We start from the raw sequence: 18,685 nt of genomic DNA, 5'->3' as shown, positions 1-18,685 counted from the left end.
ATGCAAATCTTTTCAGGCTTCCCTGAATTCCTGTCCCTCCTGGTTTCTAAACAAACAATAGTATTCATGACATACATATACCACAGTTTGTTAAGCCATTCCCTAACTGAAGGACATTCACTCAATTTCCAGTTTTTTTTACCACCATAAACAGGGCTACTATAAATTTTTTTACAAGTGATGTTTTTACCCTTTTTCATCATCTCTTCAGGGTGTAGACCCAGTAGTAGTATTGCAGGATCAAAACGGTATGTACATTTTTATTGCCCTTGGGGCACAATCCCAAATAGTTCTCCAGAAAGGTTGGATGAGTTCACAGCTCCAGCAACAATGTATTAGTGTCCCAGATTTCCCACACTCCTTCCAACATTGATCATTGTCCTTTCGGGTCATATTGGCCAGTCTGAGAGGTGTGAGGTGGTATCTCAGAAATTCTTTAATTTGCATTTCTCTAATAAGTAATGATTTGGAGCAATTTTTCATTTGACTATAGATTGCTTTGATTTCCTCAGCTGCAAATTGTCTTTGTATATCATTTGACCATTTATCAGTTGGGGGATGGCTTGCTCTGTTGAAAATTTGACTCCGTTCTCTGGATATTTTAGAAATAAGTCCTTTGTCAGAAATACTAGTTACAAAAATTGTTTCCCAATTTACTACATTTCTTTTGATCTTGTTTACAGTGGTTTTGTCTGTGCAAAAGCTTTTTAATTTAATGTAGTCAAAAATTATCTAGTTTGTTTTGAATAAGGTTATCTATCTCTTCCTTGGTCATAAACTGCTTCCCTTTCCATAGATCTGACAGGTAAACTACTCATTGTTCTTCTAGATTGCTTATAAAATTTTTTATGTCTAAATCCTGCATCCATTTGGATCTTATCTTGGTATAGGGTGCGGGGTGTTGGTCTAATCCAAGTTTCTTCCATACCAACTTCCAATTTTCCCAACAGTTTTTATCGAAGAGTTTTTATCCCAATAGTTGGACTCTGGGTTTATCAAACAGCAGATTACTATAATCATTTCCTGTTATTGTACCTAACCTATTCCACTGATCCATGATTAGCCAATACCAGACAGTTTTGAGGACCATTGCTTTATAATATAATTTTAGACATGGTAAGGCGAAGCCACCTTCTTTTGCATTTCTTTTCATTGAATCCCTGGAAAGTCTTGACATTTTATTTCTCCATATAAATTTACTTACACCTTTTTTCTAACTCATTAAAGTAATTTTTTTTTAATTTTGATTAGTAGGGCACTAAACAAGTAGTTCAGTTTTGGTAGAATTATCATTTTTTAATTATATTAGCTCAACCTATCCACGAATAGTTGATGTTTGCCTAGGTCTTTAAATCTGATTTCATTTGAGTGAGAAGAGTTTTGAACTTGTTTTCAAAAAGTTTTTGCATCTGCCTTGACAGGTAGACTCCCAGACATTTTATTTTGTCTGAGGTTACTTTGAATGGGATTTCTCTTTCTAGCTCTTTCTGCTGTATTTTGCTAGTAATATTATTTATATATATATATATATATGTATATGTATATGTATATGTATACATACATATATATATATATATAATATGTTGAGAATTTATGAGGGTTTATTTTATTCTGCTACTTTGCTAAAGATGCTAATTATTTCTAGTAGTTTTTAGATGACTTTTTTGGGATTCTCTAGGTAAATCATCATGTCATTTGCAAAAAGTGAGAGTTTTGTCTCCTTCCCAATTCCAATTCCTTCAATTTCTTTTTCTTCTCTTATTGCTGAGGTTAACATTTTTAATATGCTATTGAATAGTATTGGTGATAATGGGCATCCTATTTTATTGGGAATGCCTCAAGCCTATCCCCATTGCATATAATGCTTGTTGATGGTTTCAGATAGATACTGCTTATTATTCTAAGGAACAAACCATTTACTCTTACACTTTAGTGTTTTTATTAGGAATGGGTACTGTATTTTATCAAAAGCTTTTTCAGCATTATTGATATGATCATTTGATTTCTGGTAGGTATGTTATTGATATAATTATACTAACAGTTTTCCTAATATTGAATCAACCCTGCATTCTTGGGTTAAATTCTACTTGTTGTAAATTACTTGTAATCATTTTGCTAAGATTATTTAAGATTTTTTTTGCATCTAGAGTCATCAGGGAGGTAGGTCTATAATTTTCTTTCTCTGTTTTAACTACTCCTGGTTTAGGTATCAGTACCATATTGGTGTCATAGAAAGAGTTAGGCAGAATTTCATCTTCACTTGTTTTTCTGAAGAGTTTATATATAATTGGAACCAATTGTTCCTTAAATGTTTGATAGAATTCATTTGTGAATCTACCTGGCACTGGAGAATTTTTCCTTAGGGAGTTCAATAATGGCTTGTTGAATTTATTTTTCTGAGATAGGGTTGTTTAGGTTTTTAATTTCCTCTTCATTTAATCTGGGCAATTTATATTTTTGCAAATATTTGTCCATTTTACTTAGATTGCCAAATTTATTGGCATAGAGTTGGACAAAATAATTTTGATTTATTACTTGAGTTTCTTCCTCATTGGTGGTGAGTTCACCTTTTTCATTTATGATACCAGCAATTTGGTTTTCTTCTTTCTATTTTTTTTAATCAAATTGACCAGATGTTTATCAATTTTATTGTTTTTTTTCATAAAACCAGGTCTTGGTTTTATTTATTAGTTCAATAGTTTTCTTGCTTTTCATTTTATTAATTTAACCTTTAATTTTTAGTATTTCTAATTTGGTACTTAATTGATTGGGGGTTTTAATTTGTTCTTTGCATTTTTAGTTCATCGATTTCATCTTTCTCTAATTTATTTACTTAAACATTTAAAAAATATAATGTATCCTTTGATAACTGCCTTATGTGTATCCCATAGGTTTTGGTATGTTGTATATAATTGTGTATAATTGTGTTGTGCATAATTATTTCTATAATTTGTTGCTTGATCCACTCATTCTTTAAAATGAGATTAGTTTCCAATTAGTTTTAGATCTATATATCACTGGCCCAATATTGCATATGATTTTATTGCATTATGATCTGAGAAAAATGTATTCACTATTTCTGCCTTTCTGCAATTGATCATTGTGTTTTTATGCTCTAGTACATGGTCAGTTTTTTGTGTAAGTGCCATGTACTGCAGAGATTAAAGCATATTCCTTTCTATCCCCCTTCAATTTCCTCCATAGGTCTATCATATCTAGGTTTTCTAACAAGCTATTATATCCTTAACTTTCTTCTTGTTTATTTTATTATTCAATTTATCTAAATCTGAGAGGAGGTTGAGATCTCCCACTAGTAGAGTTTTGCTGTCTATGTCTTTCTGTAGCTCTTTCAACTCCTCCTCTAAGAATCTGGATGCTGTCCCACTGGAAGCATACATATTTAGTATCGAAATTACTTTATGGTCTATGTTACCTTTTAGGAGGATAAAGTTTCCCTCCTTATCTCTTGTAATGCTATCTATTTTTGTAGCTGCTTTGTCTGAGATAAGGATTGCTACCCCTGCTTTTTTCACTTTAGCTGAAGCAAAATGTATTTTGCTCCAACTTTTTGCCTATACTCTATATGTATCTCTCTGCTTCAAATGAGTTTCTTGTAAGCACTGTATTGTAGGATTCTGGTTTTTAATCCACTCCTCTATTTGCTTATGCTTTAAGGGAGAGATCATCCCATTCACATTCAAAGTCATAACTACTAACTCTTTATTGTCTTCCATGCTATCTTCCTTCTGTTTGTATTTTTCCCCTTTTTTCTCTTTACCCATATTCCCCAGTGATTTGTTTCTGAATATCACCCCCTTCAGTGTGTTTGCTCTCTTAAATTGACCCCCTCCCGTTTTTCCCCCCTTTCCCTTTTCCCCTTCTTCCTTTCTTTCTGTTAGTTCCCCTTTTTCTCCCCCTCCCCCTCCCCTTTTTTTACATTTTAATGCTTGAAAGGTAAATTAAGTTGCTTAACTTGATTGAGTCTAAATTAACTTTAATCCAAGTCTCCCATCAATTACAGTAGGTCTTTTCTATCTCTTGATGCAATGAGATTTACCATATTCAGTCTCCCTCTAACCTTCCTTCTCCTTACTGCCCCTCTTTTTAAGGAGGTATTGTTTTTAAATCATCCTGAGTCACAGAAAAGTTATGAGTGTCCATCACTTCTGGCTATGTATATTCTCTCTGACAGAGTTACAATTCTCAAGAGTTATGAGTGGGTATAGTCAGTTTCTTCTTATTGTATAGCAGTTTTGTTTTGTTTTGTTTTTCACCTTTTCATGTGTCTCTTGAGCCTACTATTTGATGTCCAAATTTTCTATTTAGCTCTGGTCTTTTCATCATGAAATCTTGGAAGTTTCCCATTTCATTAAATGTCCATCTTTTTCCCTGGAAGAGAAGGCTCAGCTTTGCTGGGTAATGGATTCTTGGCTGCATTCCAAACTCCCTTGCTCTTCAGAATATCTCATTCCAACCCCTTTGATCGCTTAATGTTGTTGCAGCCAGGTCATTCTTCATAATCCTTACTGTGGCTCCTTGGTATTAAATTTTTTTTCTTTCTGGCTGCTTGCAGAATTTTTTATTTTATCTAATAGTCCTGGAATTTAACCACAACATACCTTGGTGTTTTCATTTTAGGATCTCTTTCCGGAGGGGATTGATGTACTCTTTCAATAACTATTTTGCCCTCTGGTTCCATGATATCAGGGCAATTTTCCATCACTAAATCCTGTAATATTAAGTTCAGGCTTTTTTTTTTTTCTCTTCAATGTCTTCAGGTAGGCCAATAATTCTCAGATTCTCCCTTCTCAATCAGTTCTTGAGGCAAGTAGTTTTGCTGATGAGGTATTTTCACAATTTTTTTCTATTTTTTCGATCTTTTGGTTTTGTTTAACACAATCCTATTGTCTCATGACACCATTAGTTTCCGCTGATTCAATTTTTTTTATTAGAGATTTTTCTACATTTATCTTTTGCAACTCCTTTTCCAGTTGGTCCATTCTGTTTTTGAAAGACTTCTATTTGCCCAATTGAGGATTTGAGAGAATCATTTCCTTTTTTAATTTGCCCAATTGAGGATTTGAGAGAATAATTTTCTTTTTGCATTTGCCCAATTGAAGATCTGAGAGAGTTATTCTCATTTTGTATTTGTCCAATTGTTTTTTCCAAGGATTTGCTTTCTTTTTCTCAAGAATGTCCTAATTTCTGCCTTGAATGTCAAATCTTAACCTGTTGCTCACATCAGAAAAACTGTTGCTCTTCATGTGGTAAAAGTAGCATATTCTTTAGACCAGCTATCAAACTGACTTTTAGTATGAATATTTGTTTGCACCTGGTGAATGACTTTCACTGTCTAACTGACTGAAAAGGTGTCTCCGTAATTTTCTCTTCACACATAAGCTGTGTGTGAAGTCCCAGATAAGATATCTTGGCCTAGAAAGCTCTTGTCATCTTATGGGTTGCACAGTTATGCCCCAAATTTGATGTGGAAGGCTAATATGGTCTAGGAAGTCTGATTTAAGAATTAGAGAATAACTTAAGACTTAGATGGACTTCAGATATCATCTAGCTTCACCATTTCATTCTTTAAAACAAAGAAAGAATCTTAAGAGAGATCAAATGACTTTTCCAAAGTCATATAAGTAACAATAAAATATAGAATTGAACCCAGGTCCTCTGGTTCCAAATCCAGCAGTCTCTCTACCATACTGAATATTTTCTTATAAATTACTTGGATGAAGAGTTTAAGGACAGATATCTTGGTGAAGGGAATATGGACAATGTAGCCTTTTAATAAAATATGCATTCTCAAGAAAAATTATTAACTTTCAGCACTCACCATCAAAAAGTCTGTCAATAATATTGTACCCAGCTCGAAGATCCGATAAAGAAAATTCGTAAAATTTCGTCCAACCCTACGCCATAAAAGGAAAATACAAATAATTAAGCAGTGAATAATGAAATACTAATGATAGACTACAATTCATTCATTCATTCATTCATTCTTTCTTTCAGCTTTTTAAAATGCCAGATATGATGCTGGTCACTGGGAACACAATAGTTCATACTTTCAAGAAATCAAAACAGCTTGCTTGTAAAATAGAGTATATGAAAGACAATCAACAATGTACAATAATCTAAGAAAGTAAATTAGAGAAAATTTAGTGAGGCACACTGGAATCTGCATTTAATCCTAAAATTAAGAAAGACCCATCAGAGCTTCATGACAGAAGGGTAATATGGTGAAACTGATGTTTTGGGATATTAATTTGACAACTTTGGAGGAGACTGACAATCAGAGGAGTTAGAAGACAAGATGAGTCCAGATTAATAACCATAAAAACATAATAAAAAGATAAGTTAAGGCTTCAATTAAAGCAATATATAAGTAAAAAGAAAATAAAGTAAAAAAAAAAGCAGGGGTACCAATCAAAGAAAAAAGTAAAACTAGATTTCATTAAAAGGGATAAGAAAGAAAACTACATCTTCCTAAAAGGTACCATAGAAAATGAGGCAATATCATTACAAAACCTATATAAACCAAGTAGTACATGCTAATTCTTAGAGAAGTTAGATGAATTATAGGAAGGCATGGACAGCAAAACAATACTGGTGGGTACCTCAACCTTCCTCTCTCAGAATTAGATAAATCTAACCATAAAATAAACAAGAATTAAGGAGGTGAATTTTAGAAAATTTAAGATATTTTCCCTCTGGAGAAAATTGAAAGAGGATAGAAAGGAATATACCTTCTTATCTGTGGTACATTACACCTAAACAAAAATTGACTATGTACTGCAATAAGGCAGAAATATATTAAATGCATCATTTTCAGATCATGATGCAATAAAAATTATATGTAATACAAGTCAGTGGAAAGATAAACTAAAATTAATTGTAAACTAAATAACCTAATTTTAAAGAAAGAGTAGATCAAACAACAAATTATAGAAACAATCAATAATTTCATTCAAGACAATGACAGTGATGAGACAACATACCTAAAGTTGTGGGATGAAGTCAAAAAAGTTCTTAGAGGGAAATTTTATATTTCTAAACCAATAAAGAGCAGATCAATGAACTGGGCATGCAACTAAAAAACAAATTAAAACCCCCAATTGAATACCAAAAGAGAAATTCTGAAAATCAAGGGAAAGATCAATAATTCAATAGAAAACTGGTGAAATTATAAATAAAACTAAAAGTTGGTTTCATGGAAAAAACAATAAAATAGACAAACCTTTGGTTAATTTAATTTTTAAAAAATCAAGAAGAAAACTAATTTACAAGTTATCAAAAATGAAAAGGGTAAACTCACCACCAATGAGGAGGAAATTAAAGAGATAATTCAGAGCTATTTTTCCCAAATAAATGTCAATAAATTTGACAACCTGAATGAAATGGATAAATATTTGCAAAAATAATTACCCATTTTAACAGAAGAGGAAATCAAATACTTAAATAATCCCATTGCAGAAAAAGAAATTGAAGAAACCATCAATAAACTCCCTAAGGAAAAAAAAATCCTGGTCCAGATGGATTTACAAATGAATTCTAACAAACATTTAAGGAACACTTAATTCCAATTCTACATAAACTTTTTTTAAAAAATAGGAAAAAGCCTGCCAAGTTCATTTTATGATATCAATATGATGCTGATATATTACTTAACCAGGATGAGCCAAAAAAAGACAAAGAAAATTAAAGACCAATCTCCCTAATGAACACTGATGCAAAAATCTTAGATAAAATTTTAGTGGAGAGATTACAAGTTATTACTAGGATAATATACTATGATCGAGTAGAATTTATACCAACTGAACATATCAATAACAAAACCAAGAGAAATCATATGATTATCTCATTAGTCTTTGACAAAATATAACACCCATTCCTATTAAAAACAATAAAGAGTATAGGAAGGGGGCAGCTAGAGGTGTAGGAGATGGAGTACTGGTCCTGGAATCAGGTGGTCTTGAGTTCAAATGTGACCTCAGACACTTAATAATTACCTAGCTGTGTGACCTTGGGCAAGTCACTTAATACCTTGTCTTGCAAAAAAAAGAGTATAGGAATATATGGAGTTTCCCTTAAATTAATGAACTTTCTAAAACTATCAATAAACATTATATGTAATGGGGATTCACTAGGCACATTTCTAATAAGATGAGGGGTGAAACAAGAATGCTCATTAACATTACTACTATACAATGTAGTATAAACATTAGTTTAAGTAATAAGAGGGAAAAAAATGAAGTAATTAGAATTGGCACAGTGAGGAAGGAAAACTTTCACTCTTTGTAAATAATATATGATATACTTAGAGAACATGAGAAAATCAACTAAAAAACTATTTGAAACAATTAACAACTTCAGCAAAGTATCTGGATACAAAATAAACCACATAAATCATCAACATTTACACACACACACACACACACACACACATACACACACACACATATATATGTATACACACACACACATATATGAACAACAAAGTTCTAGGGCAAGAGAGAAAGAGAAATTTAAAGTAGTTGTGGATGATATAAACTAATCTATCTCCAAAGAAAAACTCAGATCATATGATCACAATTACAGAATTCTTTACACACAAATAAAGTCAAAACTAAACAATTGGAAAAATATCATTTGTTCATGGTTAGGCCAAGCATAGTAAAAATGATAATTCTATCCAAATTAAATTACTTATTCAATGGCATATCAATCAAATTGCCAAAAAAAAACTATTTTACAGAGCTAGAAAAAAATAGTAATAAAATTCATCTGGATCAAAATGAAATCAAGATCAAGAATATCAAGGAAATTGATGAAAAAAATGCAGAGGAAGGTAGCCTAACTCTATCAGATCTAAAAGCCATACTATAAAGTGGCAGTCATCAAAACTGCCTGGTACTAGTTAAGAAATAGAGTAATAGATCAATGGATTAGAATAGGTACAAAAGAAACAGTAATAAATGCCTATAAATAATCTACTTTATGATATATCCGAAGATATTAGCTTCTGGAATAAGAACTTACTACTCCACAAAAGCTGCTGGAAAACTGGAAAATAGTTTGGCAAAAACTAATCAAAGACCAAAACAGGGTCAAAATGGGTACAGGATTTAGACAAAAAAAGGTGATATCATAGATTAATTATGATATCAGGAAATACTTTATCAGACCTTTGGAACTGGGAGAAATTTATGACCAAAAATAGAGAACAATAAAAATTGTAAAATGGATGGTTTGACTATATTAAATAAAAAAATTCTGCACCAATAAAACTAATGCACCCAAAATTAGAAAGAAAACAGAAAGCTGGGAAGCAAGTGGTTCTGATAAAAATCTCATTTCAAAAATATATAATTTCATCAAATTTACATTACAAGTCATTCCCCAATAGATAAATGTTCAAAGGATATGAACAGACAGCTTTTAAATGAAGAGTTAAAGTTATGTCTAGTCATATAAAAAATGCTTCAAATCATTATTAGAAAAATACAAATTAAAACAAGTATAAGGCACCATTTCATACCTATCAGATTGGATAAGGTGACAAAAAAGGAAAATGATTAATACTGGAGAGGATTTGGGAAGATTGGGACATAATGCACTAGTAGTGGATTTGTGAACTGAGCCAGCCATTCTCAAGAGCAATCTGGAACAATACTCAAAAAGCAATAAAACTGATCATATCCTTTTACTCAGCAATACCAAGACTAGACCTATATCCAAAAGAAATCATAAAAAAATGGCATAAAATTTCCACACGTTCAAAACTATTTGCAGCAGCTCTTTGTAGTGGCAAAGAATTAGAAATTGAGGGGATGTGAATCAACTGGGGAATGATTAAACAAGTTATGATATACGAATGTTATGAATTACTATTGTTGTATAAGAAACCATAAATGGTCGGACTTTAGAGAAGCATGAAAAGACTTGCTGAGCAAAGGGAGCAGAACCAAGTGAACATTGAACACATTAACAATAACATTATAAGTTGATCACCTGTGATGGATCCAGTTCCTCTCATCAGTTCAGTGATCTAAGACAATGCTGGGAGACCTGTTATAGACAATGCCATCCACATCAAGAGTTAAAAAAAAAAAACAAATAAAAACAAAAACCACAGTATCTGAATATATATTATGTTCACTTTTCTATAACTTCTCTCATGTTTTTCCTTCCTATTTCATGGTTTTCTTTTTTCCTTTATCCTAATTCCTACTGTAAAAAAAAATTATTAAATGTTGAACTTAAATGTACATATATATAACTTTTATCAGACTGTTCATCATCAAGGCTGGGAAGGCAGGGAGAGATATGACAGAAAAATGTCTAAATTAAAAATTTGCAAATGGATGAAAAAATACCCATAGCATGAAATTGGATAATAAAATACCAGTTTAATCAAAAACAAAAACTAAAAAGTCAATACCAAAAATGAAGAGGAAAGTAAAACAATAATTCAGTTATTTTGCCCTAACTATATGCCAATAAATCTGACAATCAAGCAATATGGATGAATAATTATTCAAGTATTTTTAGTGAATTCCTTAGGATTCTTTAAGTATACCATCATATCATCTGTTAATAATTTTGTTTCCTCATTGTCTATTTTAATTCCTTTAATTTATTTTTCTTCTCTCATTGCTAAAATTAACATTTCTAATACAATATTGAATAATCGTAGTGATAACAGGGAAATTTGTTGCACCTCTGTATGCAGTATAAAATATTTGGGAGTCTACTTGACATGTGAAGTGGATGAATGAATGAAGAATTACAAAATCTAAATTGCCCTGATTTACAGAGGAGAAAAAAAATTAAATAACACCATTTTAGAAAAAAAATTGAATAAGCCAATAGTGAACTCTCTAAGAAAAAAAATCCAGGATTTACATTTGAACTCTACCAAACATTTAAAGAAGAATTAATTCCAATAATATATAAATTATTTGGAAAAATAGGCGGAGTTCTGCCTAATTCCTTTTTCTGACACCAAATATGGTACTGATACCTACACCAGAGAGAGTCAGACAAAGAAAATTCTAGCCCAATTTCTCTAATGAATATTGATAAAAATATTCTAAATAAAATATTAGCAAAGAGATTACAGTAATTTACCAACAGAATAATATATTATGATCTGGTGGAATATATACCAGGAATGCAGGGTCAGTTCATTACTAGGAAAACAATCAACATAATCATCATAATAAATCATAATCAATAAAAACTAACAGAATATGATTATCTCAATAGATGCTGCAAAAACTTCTAACAAAATACAGCAACCATTCTTATTAAGAACACTAGAGAGAATAGAAATAAATGGATTTTCTTTAAAATGATAAGCAGTATCTATTTAAAACCATAAGCAAGCTTTATATGTAATGAAGATAAGTGAGAAGCTTTCCCAATAAAATCAAGGGTGAAAAAATTTTCCTGCTTCACTACTATTATTCAATATTGTATTACAAATGTTAGCTTTAGCAATAAGAAAAGAAATAGAAATTAAAGGAATTGGGACAGACAATGAGGAAATAAAACTCATTCTTTATAGATGATATTCACTAATAAAAACTACTTGAAACAACAACTTTAGCAGAAATAAAATCAATATTTATATATATTCAAAGCACAGCAGCAAGAGATAGGAAGAAAAATTCCATTTAAAAGAACTGTATGCAATATAAAATATTTGGAAATCTATTTGCCAAGAAAAACCCAGGAAATCATATGAATATAATTACAAAATAGTTTTTCCATGCAAACAAAGTCAGATCTAAAGAACTGAAAATTGAGCAGGTGTTCATGGAGCTAATATAATAAAAATGACTGCTATCTAAATTAACCTACTTTTTCAGTACCATGCTAATCAAAATACAAAACAAATTTTTATAGAGCTAGAAAAATAATAACAAAATTTATCTGGAAGAACAAAAGTTCAAGAATAGCAAGGGGATTATGGAAAAAATGTAAAGGAAAATAAGATGTCTTAGCCATATAAAATCTGAAACTATATTATAAAGTGGCAATCATCAAATTATTTTGTCCTGTATAAGAAACAAAAAGTAGATCAGTAGAACAGGTTAGGTACACAAGACATACTAGCAAAAAACTGTAGTTATCAATGTCCGATAAACCCAAAGACTCCAGCTTCCACGAGAAGAACTCACAGAAAATTATTTGACAAAAACCACTGGGAAATAGTCTGGCAGAAATTAGGTAGAAATCATCATCTCCCACCTTATACCAAGATAAGGTCAAAATGGAACATGATTTAGACATTTAAAAGGTGATACCAAAAGCCAAGTAGGCCAAAAAGCAATAGTTTACCTGTCAGATCTATAGGAAAGCAGAAGAATTTATAACCAAACAAGAGGTAGAGAACATTATGAAATGAAAAATGCATAATTTTTATTAAATTTTGCACAAATTAATATTTTTACACAAATTAAGTTTTCACAAATAAAACCGATGTAACCAAGATTAGAAGGAAAGCAGAAAACTGGGAAATAATTTCTACAGTCAGCGTTTTATTTCTCAAATATAAGAATACTAAGTAAAATTCATAAGAATCCAAGTCATTCCTCATTAATAAATGGTCAAAGATTATCAATAGGCAGATTTCAGATGAAGAAATTAATATCTGTAGTCATATGAAAAAATACTCTAAATCACTATTAGAGAAATGCAAATTAAAACAACTCTGAAGTACTACCGCACACCTATAAGACTGACTAATATGACAGTAAGGAAAATGATGTTAGAGGGGATATGTGAAAACTGGGACATCATTCTGGAGAGCAATTTAGAATTATGTCCAAAGAGCATACATGGTGCATACCTTTTGATCCAGCAATACCACTAATAAGTTTGTACTCAACTCATATATACTAAAATTTTTTAGAGTAACACTTTGGTGTGCAAAGAATTAGAAATTGAGGAGCTATCCATTAATTGGGGAATGGCTCAAAAATGTGGTATATGAATGTAATTGAATACTATTTGATTTATAAGAAATAGGTAGATTTCTAAAGAATTATATAAACTGATGCATAATGAAATGAATAGAACCAGAAAAACATTGTACACAGTAACAGTAACAATGCATGATGATCAACTATGATAAGGCTTAGCTCTTCTCAGTAATACAATGATCACAGACAATTCTAAAGGACTTGTAATAGAAAAATTCCATCTACATTCAGAGAAAGAACTATAGTTTCTAAATGCAGATCGAAGTATAATATTTTCACTTCTTTTAACTTTTTTTTCAGTTTGTTCCTTTTTGATTTTTTTTATCATGATTAATTTGGAAGGAAAAAAAAGGTAGCTGAGCATAATTTCTAAAAGTGGTATTGTTGACTATAGTTAGGAAGGAATTAAAATCCTGCCAATAACACTTAAAAGTTAGGTGATCATGGACAAGTCACTTACTCTCTCAGCCTCAGTTTCCTCATCCAAAAAATGATAATAATAATAATAGCATTTATTTCACGTAACTGTTGTGAAAATCAAATGAGATACCATATATAAACTATCTTGCAAACTTTAAAGAACTATAAAAATACTAACAATTATTATTTCATTTTCACCATCATCATATTGTTTTTAAACAAATATGTGATTAGTTGAAGAAAAATCTAGTTTAAACAAAGATTGTCAGGGGCGGCTAGGTGGTGCAGTGGATAGAGCACTGGTCTTGGAGTCAGGAGTACCTGAGTTCAAATCCGGCCTCAGACACTTAATAATTACCTATCCATGTAGCCTTGGGCAAGCCACTTAACCCCATTGCCTTGAAAAATCTTAAAAAAAAAAGATTGTCAAGGCATCTAATTAAACAAATAACCCCATTGGCATCTCTTGATGAAAGGGGAAAGAGGAGAATAAACCAAAGAAAAATAGGTTAAAAGGTTAGTTGAAGTTTTTATTTTAACAAAGTATTTTTTACCATTAAGGAATATTAAGCTTCTATACTTGGACTCAAACCTTCACTGTTCCAAATATGTATAGAAGAGATAAAAATGGTGGCACCTAAGAGAAAAAATATCAGGCTAGCTTTTTTTTTCCTTCCATTCTCAACAGAGTTAGGGGGAAGGTATAAGAGAGATAGAGAATTCAGAATCAAAAACAAGGTAAACTTGGATTTAAACAATTTGAATTTTTTAATTTATTCATCATTAATAATGCATTTTAATAATAATAAATAAAAACAACCCTCTCAAAAAGTGAATTTTTAATAGACAGTATTGCAAATGCTTTAACATCTGTTTGAAACTCAAAAATTTACTCTAAAAAAATATCATTATAAATTGCTTAAGTTTCTATTCTAGACCTACACAACTCACAATTTATTAAACACAATGAAAATGGTATATAATAAAACTTTCCTATAATATTCAGTTAGACCTGTCAGTTTGAATCAGAGTTCAGATGAAAATTAAATTATAAAAAGATGATAGACAAGAATGCATATGAAAAATTGATGACAGGTGGTTGTTTAGAAATCAACAATGGAATATAAACAGCAATGAGAAATAAGGTTTATATTTATTCCCTCTTCAAGTTCAAGTAAAATGGCGAGAATGGAGAAAAGAGCATTCTCCAGTAAGAAGTGGTCTCCAGATGTGGTGTTGGCACATTCCCTTCTTTCAAAATCATTGTGATCCACTTATTATTTTCTTCCTCTTTGCAGTTACTTTATCTGCTGACATACATAGGCTCTCAATTGCTCTATAGTCCTGGGCTCAGGGTCTCACCTACAATCGTCCACCACTCCCACTTTACTAGATGGTGTGGTGGATAGAAATATCGAGTCTCAGAGTCAGGAAGATGTGAATTCAAATATGGCTTTAGATTATTAGTAGCAGTGTGACCTTGGGCAAGTCATTTAACCTCTGTTGGCTTCAGTTTCCTCAGTTGTAAAATGGAGTTAATAATAGCACTTACCTCACAAGAGTTATTGTGAGGTTTAAATTAGATGTTTGCTGAGTTATTTAACACAGGATCTGGTCTGGTCATTCTACTGAATGCTCATTTCCTTCCTTCCTAACTCAACATACCATCTAATTTTTTCATTCTCATTCCTTGGCTACTTACAGTCACTAGAAAAAGATTAAAGGAACAAGATATGAATTGAGTCCACTGCCTAATTTTTGCTGTGTTTTCACAATTATGCAAGGGTCATTTTATTCTACAATTAACTTCTTTGCTCATTTCCCCTTGGCACTGTTCCAAATATTCAAATATTGCTTGAGGCCTCCTCCAGCCCCCAATCTCTCCTATCTATAAGCAGATGACCTGGCCACCTTCACAAAATAGAGTGCACCCATCTAACATCAGTTCCATCCTTTTTTTCTCACATTCAAGACCCTCCACAATCATATGGCCCTCCACAATCATACACAAACATATCTCTTCTATTGCCATACAACTTCTCTCAAATTATTTTTATAATCAAGATTTTATTATTCTTTTTTACAAAGTAAAGTTTATTTTTTAGTGATTTTATTATTTTTCCAACAATGAATTTTTTTTAAGTTTTTTGCAAGGCAAATGGGGTTAGGTGGCTTGCCCAAGACCACAAAGCTAGGTAATTATTAAGTGTCTGAGACCGGATTTGAACCCAGGTACTCCTGACTCCAGGGCCGGTGCTTTATCCACTGCTTTATCCACTGTGCAACCTAGTCGCCCCAACAATGAATCTTCAACATTCATTTTTGCAAAGTATTCTCCCTCCTACTCTTCCCTCCCTTCACTCTAGGATAGCAAGGTTAATGGTGTTACTCTTTATCTGTTCTATAGTCCCATCACCATGCCTTTTAATCTTGCACCTCAAATGTTTCCCTTTACTTTTTAACCTGTTGAATTGTTATCCCTGCTTTTTAAAGTCCAATTCATTTAAAGCCCAAGAGTCATTTCTTCCAAAAAACTGGTCCTCTTTTAAAGATAACCACACCTTCCCAGAACACAGAGAGTATTTGATTTATACCTCTCTGATAGACTTACAATATATTCTTGGGTACTACAATATATTTGGATATGAGCCTCATCATCTAAGCTCTATTATAGTAAACAGAGTTTCTAATCTTCACTCTTTAGCTTCCTCAGAATCAAATAATGCAGGTGGCACTTAATAAATATTGAATATTTTAACTTCCATTATAATGTATCCCAAACAAAGGAAATCAGATTAGGAATATTGTCATAAAGTGGTTTTCCAAGCCAGAATCAGGGAAGCCCACCCTGGTTGAATCCCAAGATAATTTTGCTGATATGTAATCCAATAAAATATCATCTATTTGAGAAGAGGTTCTGCTTATTTTGACTTTAAATCACTAGCATAGTGCCTGACTTAATAAATGTGCTGTCATGTAAATCAAAATTTTTTTCCTACAACAACAACAAAAATAAGGGGTTCTTAACCATTTTTGTGTTATGGAAGTCAGATGAAGCCTATGCTTTTAATGTTTTTAAATACATTTTAAAAATCCACAAAGGATTATGAAAGAAACAAATTAATACTGAAATGCAATTATCTAATTATTAAAAGAAAAAAAATTACAGACCCGAGGTTAAGAAGGACTTCTGGCTTTAAGGAAACAATATGCTCAAATTAATGTTTTCATAAGAAATGACATTTCTTACTTGAGGAATATAATTTCTTCTTTCTTGGCATGCAGCATGGAACCAGGCCAGGCTGAAGAGGGCATGCCCCCGTTCCACAATGCCTTTTTTGCTAATTTGCTCTGGAGTCCAAGATTCATATGTTCGCATTAAATTTTTCTTTAAACCTGGTGGTGCCTGAAGAAAAAATAATGAACATTTCAAAAATAACATAGTTATAGTTCATGAGATAAATGTTTATCTTAATTTAAACACATTCAAAAGAGATTTTTCCCAACAAATGTAAAAACAGGAATAAACAAAAAATATATTATGTGGATTTTACAGTTTAGTTTTTAAAAATTATTTATTCAATATATTATATGCATGTAAGAAATACCTAAACATAGTAACATTATTCTCAGTAGATAAATGAAGCTTCTCACTGAAATGAGTTACATTTCCAAAGAGTTAAATTTCCAAAATGAGATACATATTCTCTAAAATGAGATAACACAAAGATGTTATGATACCTGTAAAAAAACCTAATAGCTAATGCAATCTTTTTAAAGAGATGAATTACAGCCAATTACCCCTAGAAATACTTAAGAAAAATCAAATCAAACGAGTTCTAAATTTTGAACTACTCCAAAGAGTCCTCAAATCTTCATCTGGAGAAACTGGAATTCATTTTCTAGATCAGAATTTTGAGAATCTCTTTATAAAGTATGGAATTACATATAATCATTTTGAAAATAAACCTATAGGTTCATAACCATTTCCTGGTAGACTAATGAGAATAAAAATGATCCCTAGTCACCTGACTTTGTTCTGGAGCAGAGGTACCAAACATACTACCCACATGGCCCACAACACTCCCAGGTGCAGCTAAACCAGCTTAAGATGGATTGGAAAATACTTAATAAAGTTAATAAAAATCCAATAAAATATGAATAGTACAATTTGAAACTAAGTCAATAAATGACCTGTAGGATATATAAGGATTAGTGACCACCTACTTCAAATTAAGTGTAACACCACTGTCTTAAAATATTAGAAAATAAATGAAGTTAAAAATTCTGAATTAGAATATAGATTCTATTCCAAACTTTGGAACTAGTTGCTTAACCTTACAAAAATCAAAAAAAAATTTCAGACATTCTGAATGAGCTTTTGGAGATTACCATTTGGGAAACATTGATCTGATCCCATCCTCCATATAATTTTGACATCTTCTCTGATATCACTATCATCTGTACAGTGCAACATCTATTCTGAGATCAAATAATAAAGTTTCTATTACCTCTCTTTTGGACTCATTTTGCTAATATGTAAAAAAAGGATTTGAAGGAGCTAAAATATATAAAATCCCATTCAGATTTAAAATTCTATTTCTAAAATGTTAGGGAATATTTTCTTTCCTATTAAGGATCATGAGAGAGAAATCAGTAAAACATTTTAAACTAGTATTCTTTATTTTCAAAAACTTATAATTTTAGCTGATTTTAAAAATTAATATTAATGACAAGAAAAGTTTATAAATGCAAAAAGTACAAATAAATTTAGTACAAATAAATTTAAGATATAATCAAGGCCAATATGACTGAGACTAGATGATTACTGAAATCCTTTCAAAATATGAAACATGTTGTAAATACCACCATCACCATTGCTGTTACTAAATTACTTTGACAAATAAAATGGATAACATTTGTCTTATGCTTCATAGTTTGTAAAGCTCATAACCATAAATCATTTTATCCAGTCTGCTCAATGACCTTGAGAGGCAGACAGGGCAGGTTATTTTAATCTCCATCTTAAAAGATATTCAGATTACATGATATAGCTAATAAATAGTAAGTACAGGAACTGAACTAGGTCTTCTTGATCTTTCCACCATATCAAATTGACTTTTTAAAAATTTTTTATTTATTTAAGGCAATGGGGTTAAGAGTGATTTGCCCAAGGTCACACATGTAGGCAATTATTAAGTGTCTGAGGTCACATTGGAACTCAGGTCCTCCTGACTCCAGGGCCAGTGCTCAATTCACTTAATTCACCAGCT

At 31.4% G+C, this 18,685-nt stretch overlaps 1 protein-coding gene across 1 annotated transcript in view; it reads right to left on the bottom strand.

Annotated features, from left to right (window-relative positions):
* LOC141508186 (cytoplasmic dynein 2 heavy chain 1-like) overlaps window positions 1-18,685 on the bottom strand; it is a 203,033-nt gene that overhangs the window by 149,208 nt on the left and 35,140 nt on the right. The window contains exons 9-10 of the mRNA XM_074216569.1: window positions 16,663-16,818; window positions 5,840-5,915 (exon numbers count right to left, since the gene is read on the bottom strand). Of these exons, the coding sequence (XP_074072670.1) occupies window positions 5,840-5,915; window positions 16,663-16,818 (232 nt within the window). The remainder of the gene's footprint in view (window positions 1-5,839; window positions 5,916-16,662; window positions 16,819-18,685) is intronic.

The sequence above is a fragment of the Macrotis lagotis genome, chromosome 1 (genome assembly GCF_037893015.1).
Source record: "Macrotis lagotis isolate mMagLag1 chromosome 1, bilby.v1.9.chrom.fasta, whole genome shotgun sequence".
Lineage (NCBI taxonomy): Eukaryota > Metazoa > Chordata > Mammalia > Peramelemorphia > Peramelidae > Macrotis > Macrotis lagotis.
The sequence above is the reverse complement of the archived record's forward strand: the minus strand, read 5'-3'. Positions and strand labels throughout refer to the sequence as shown.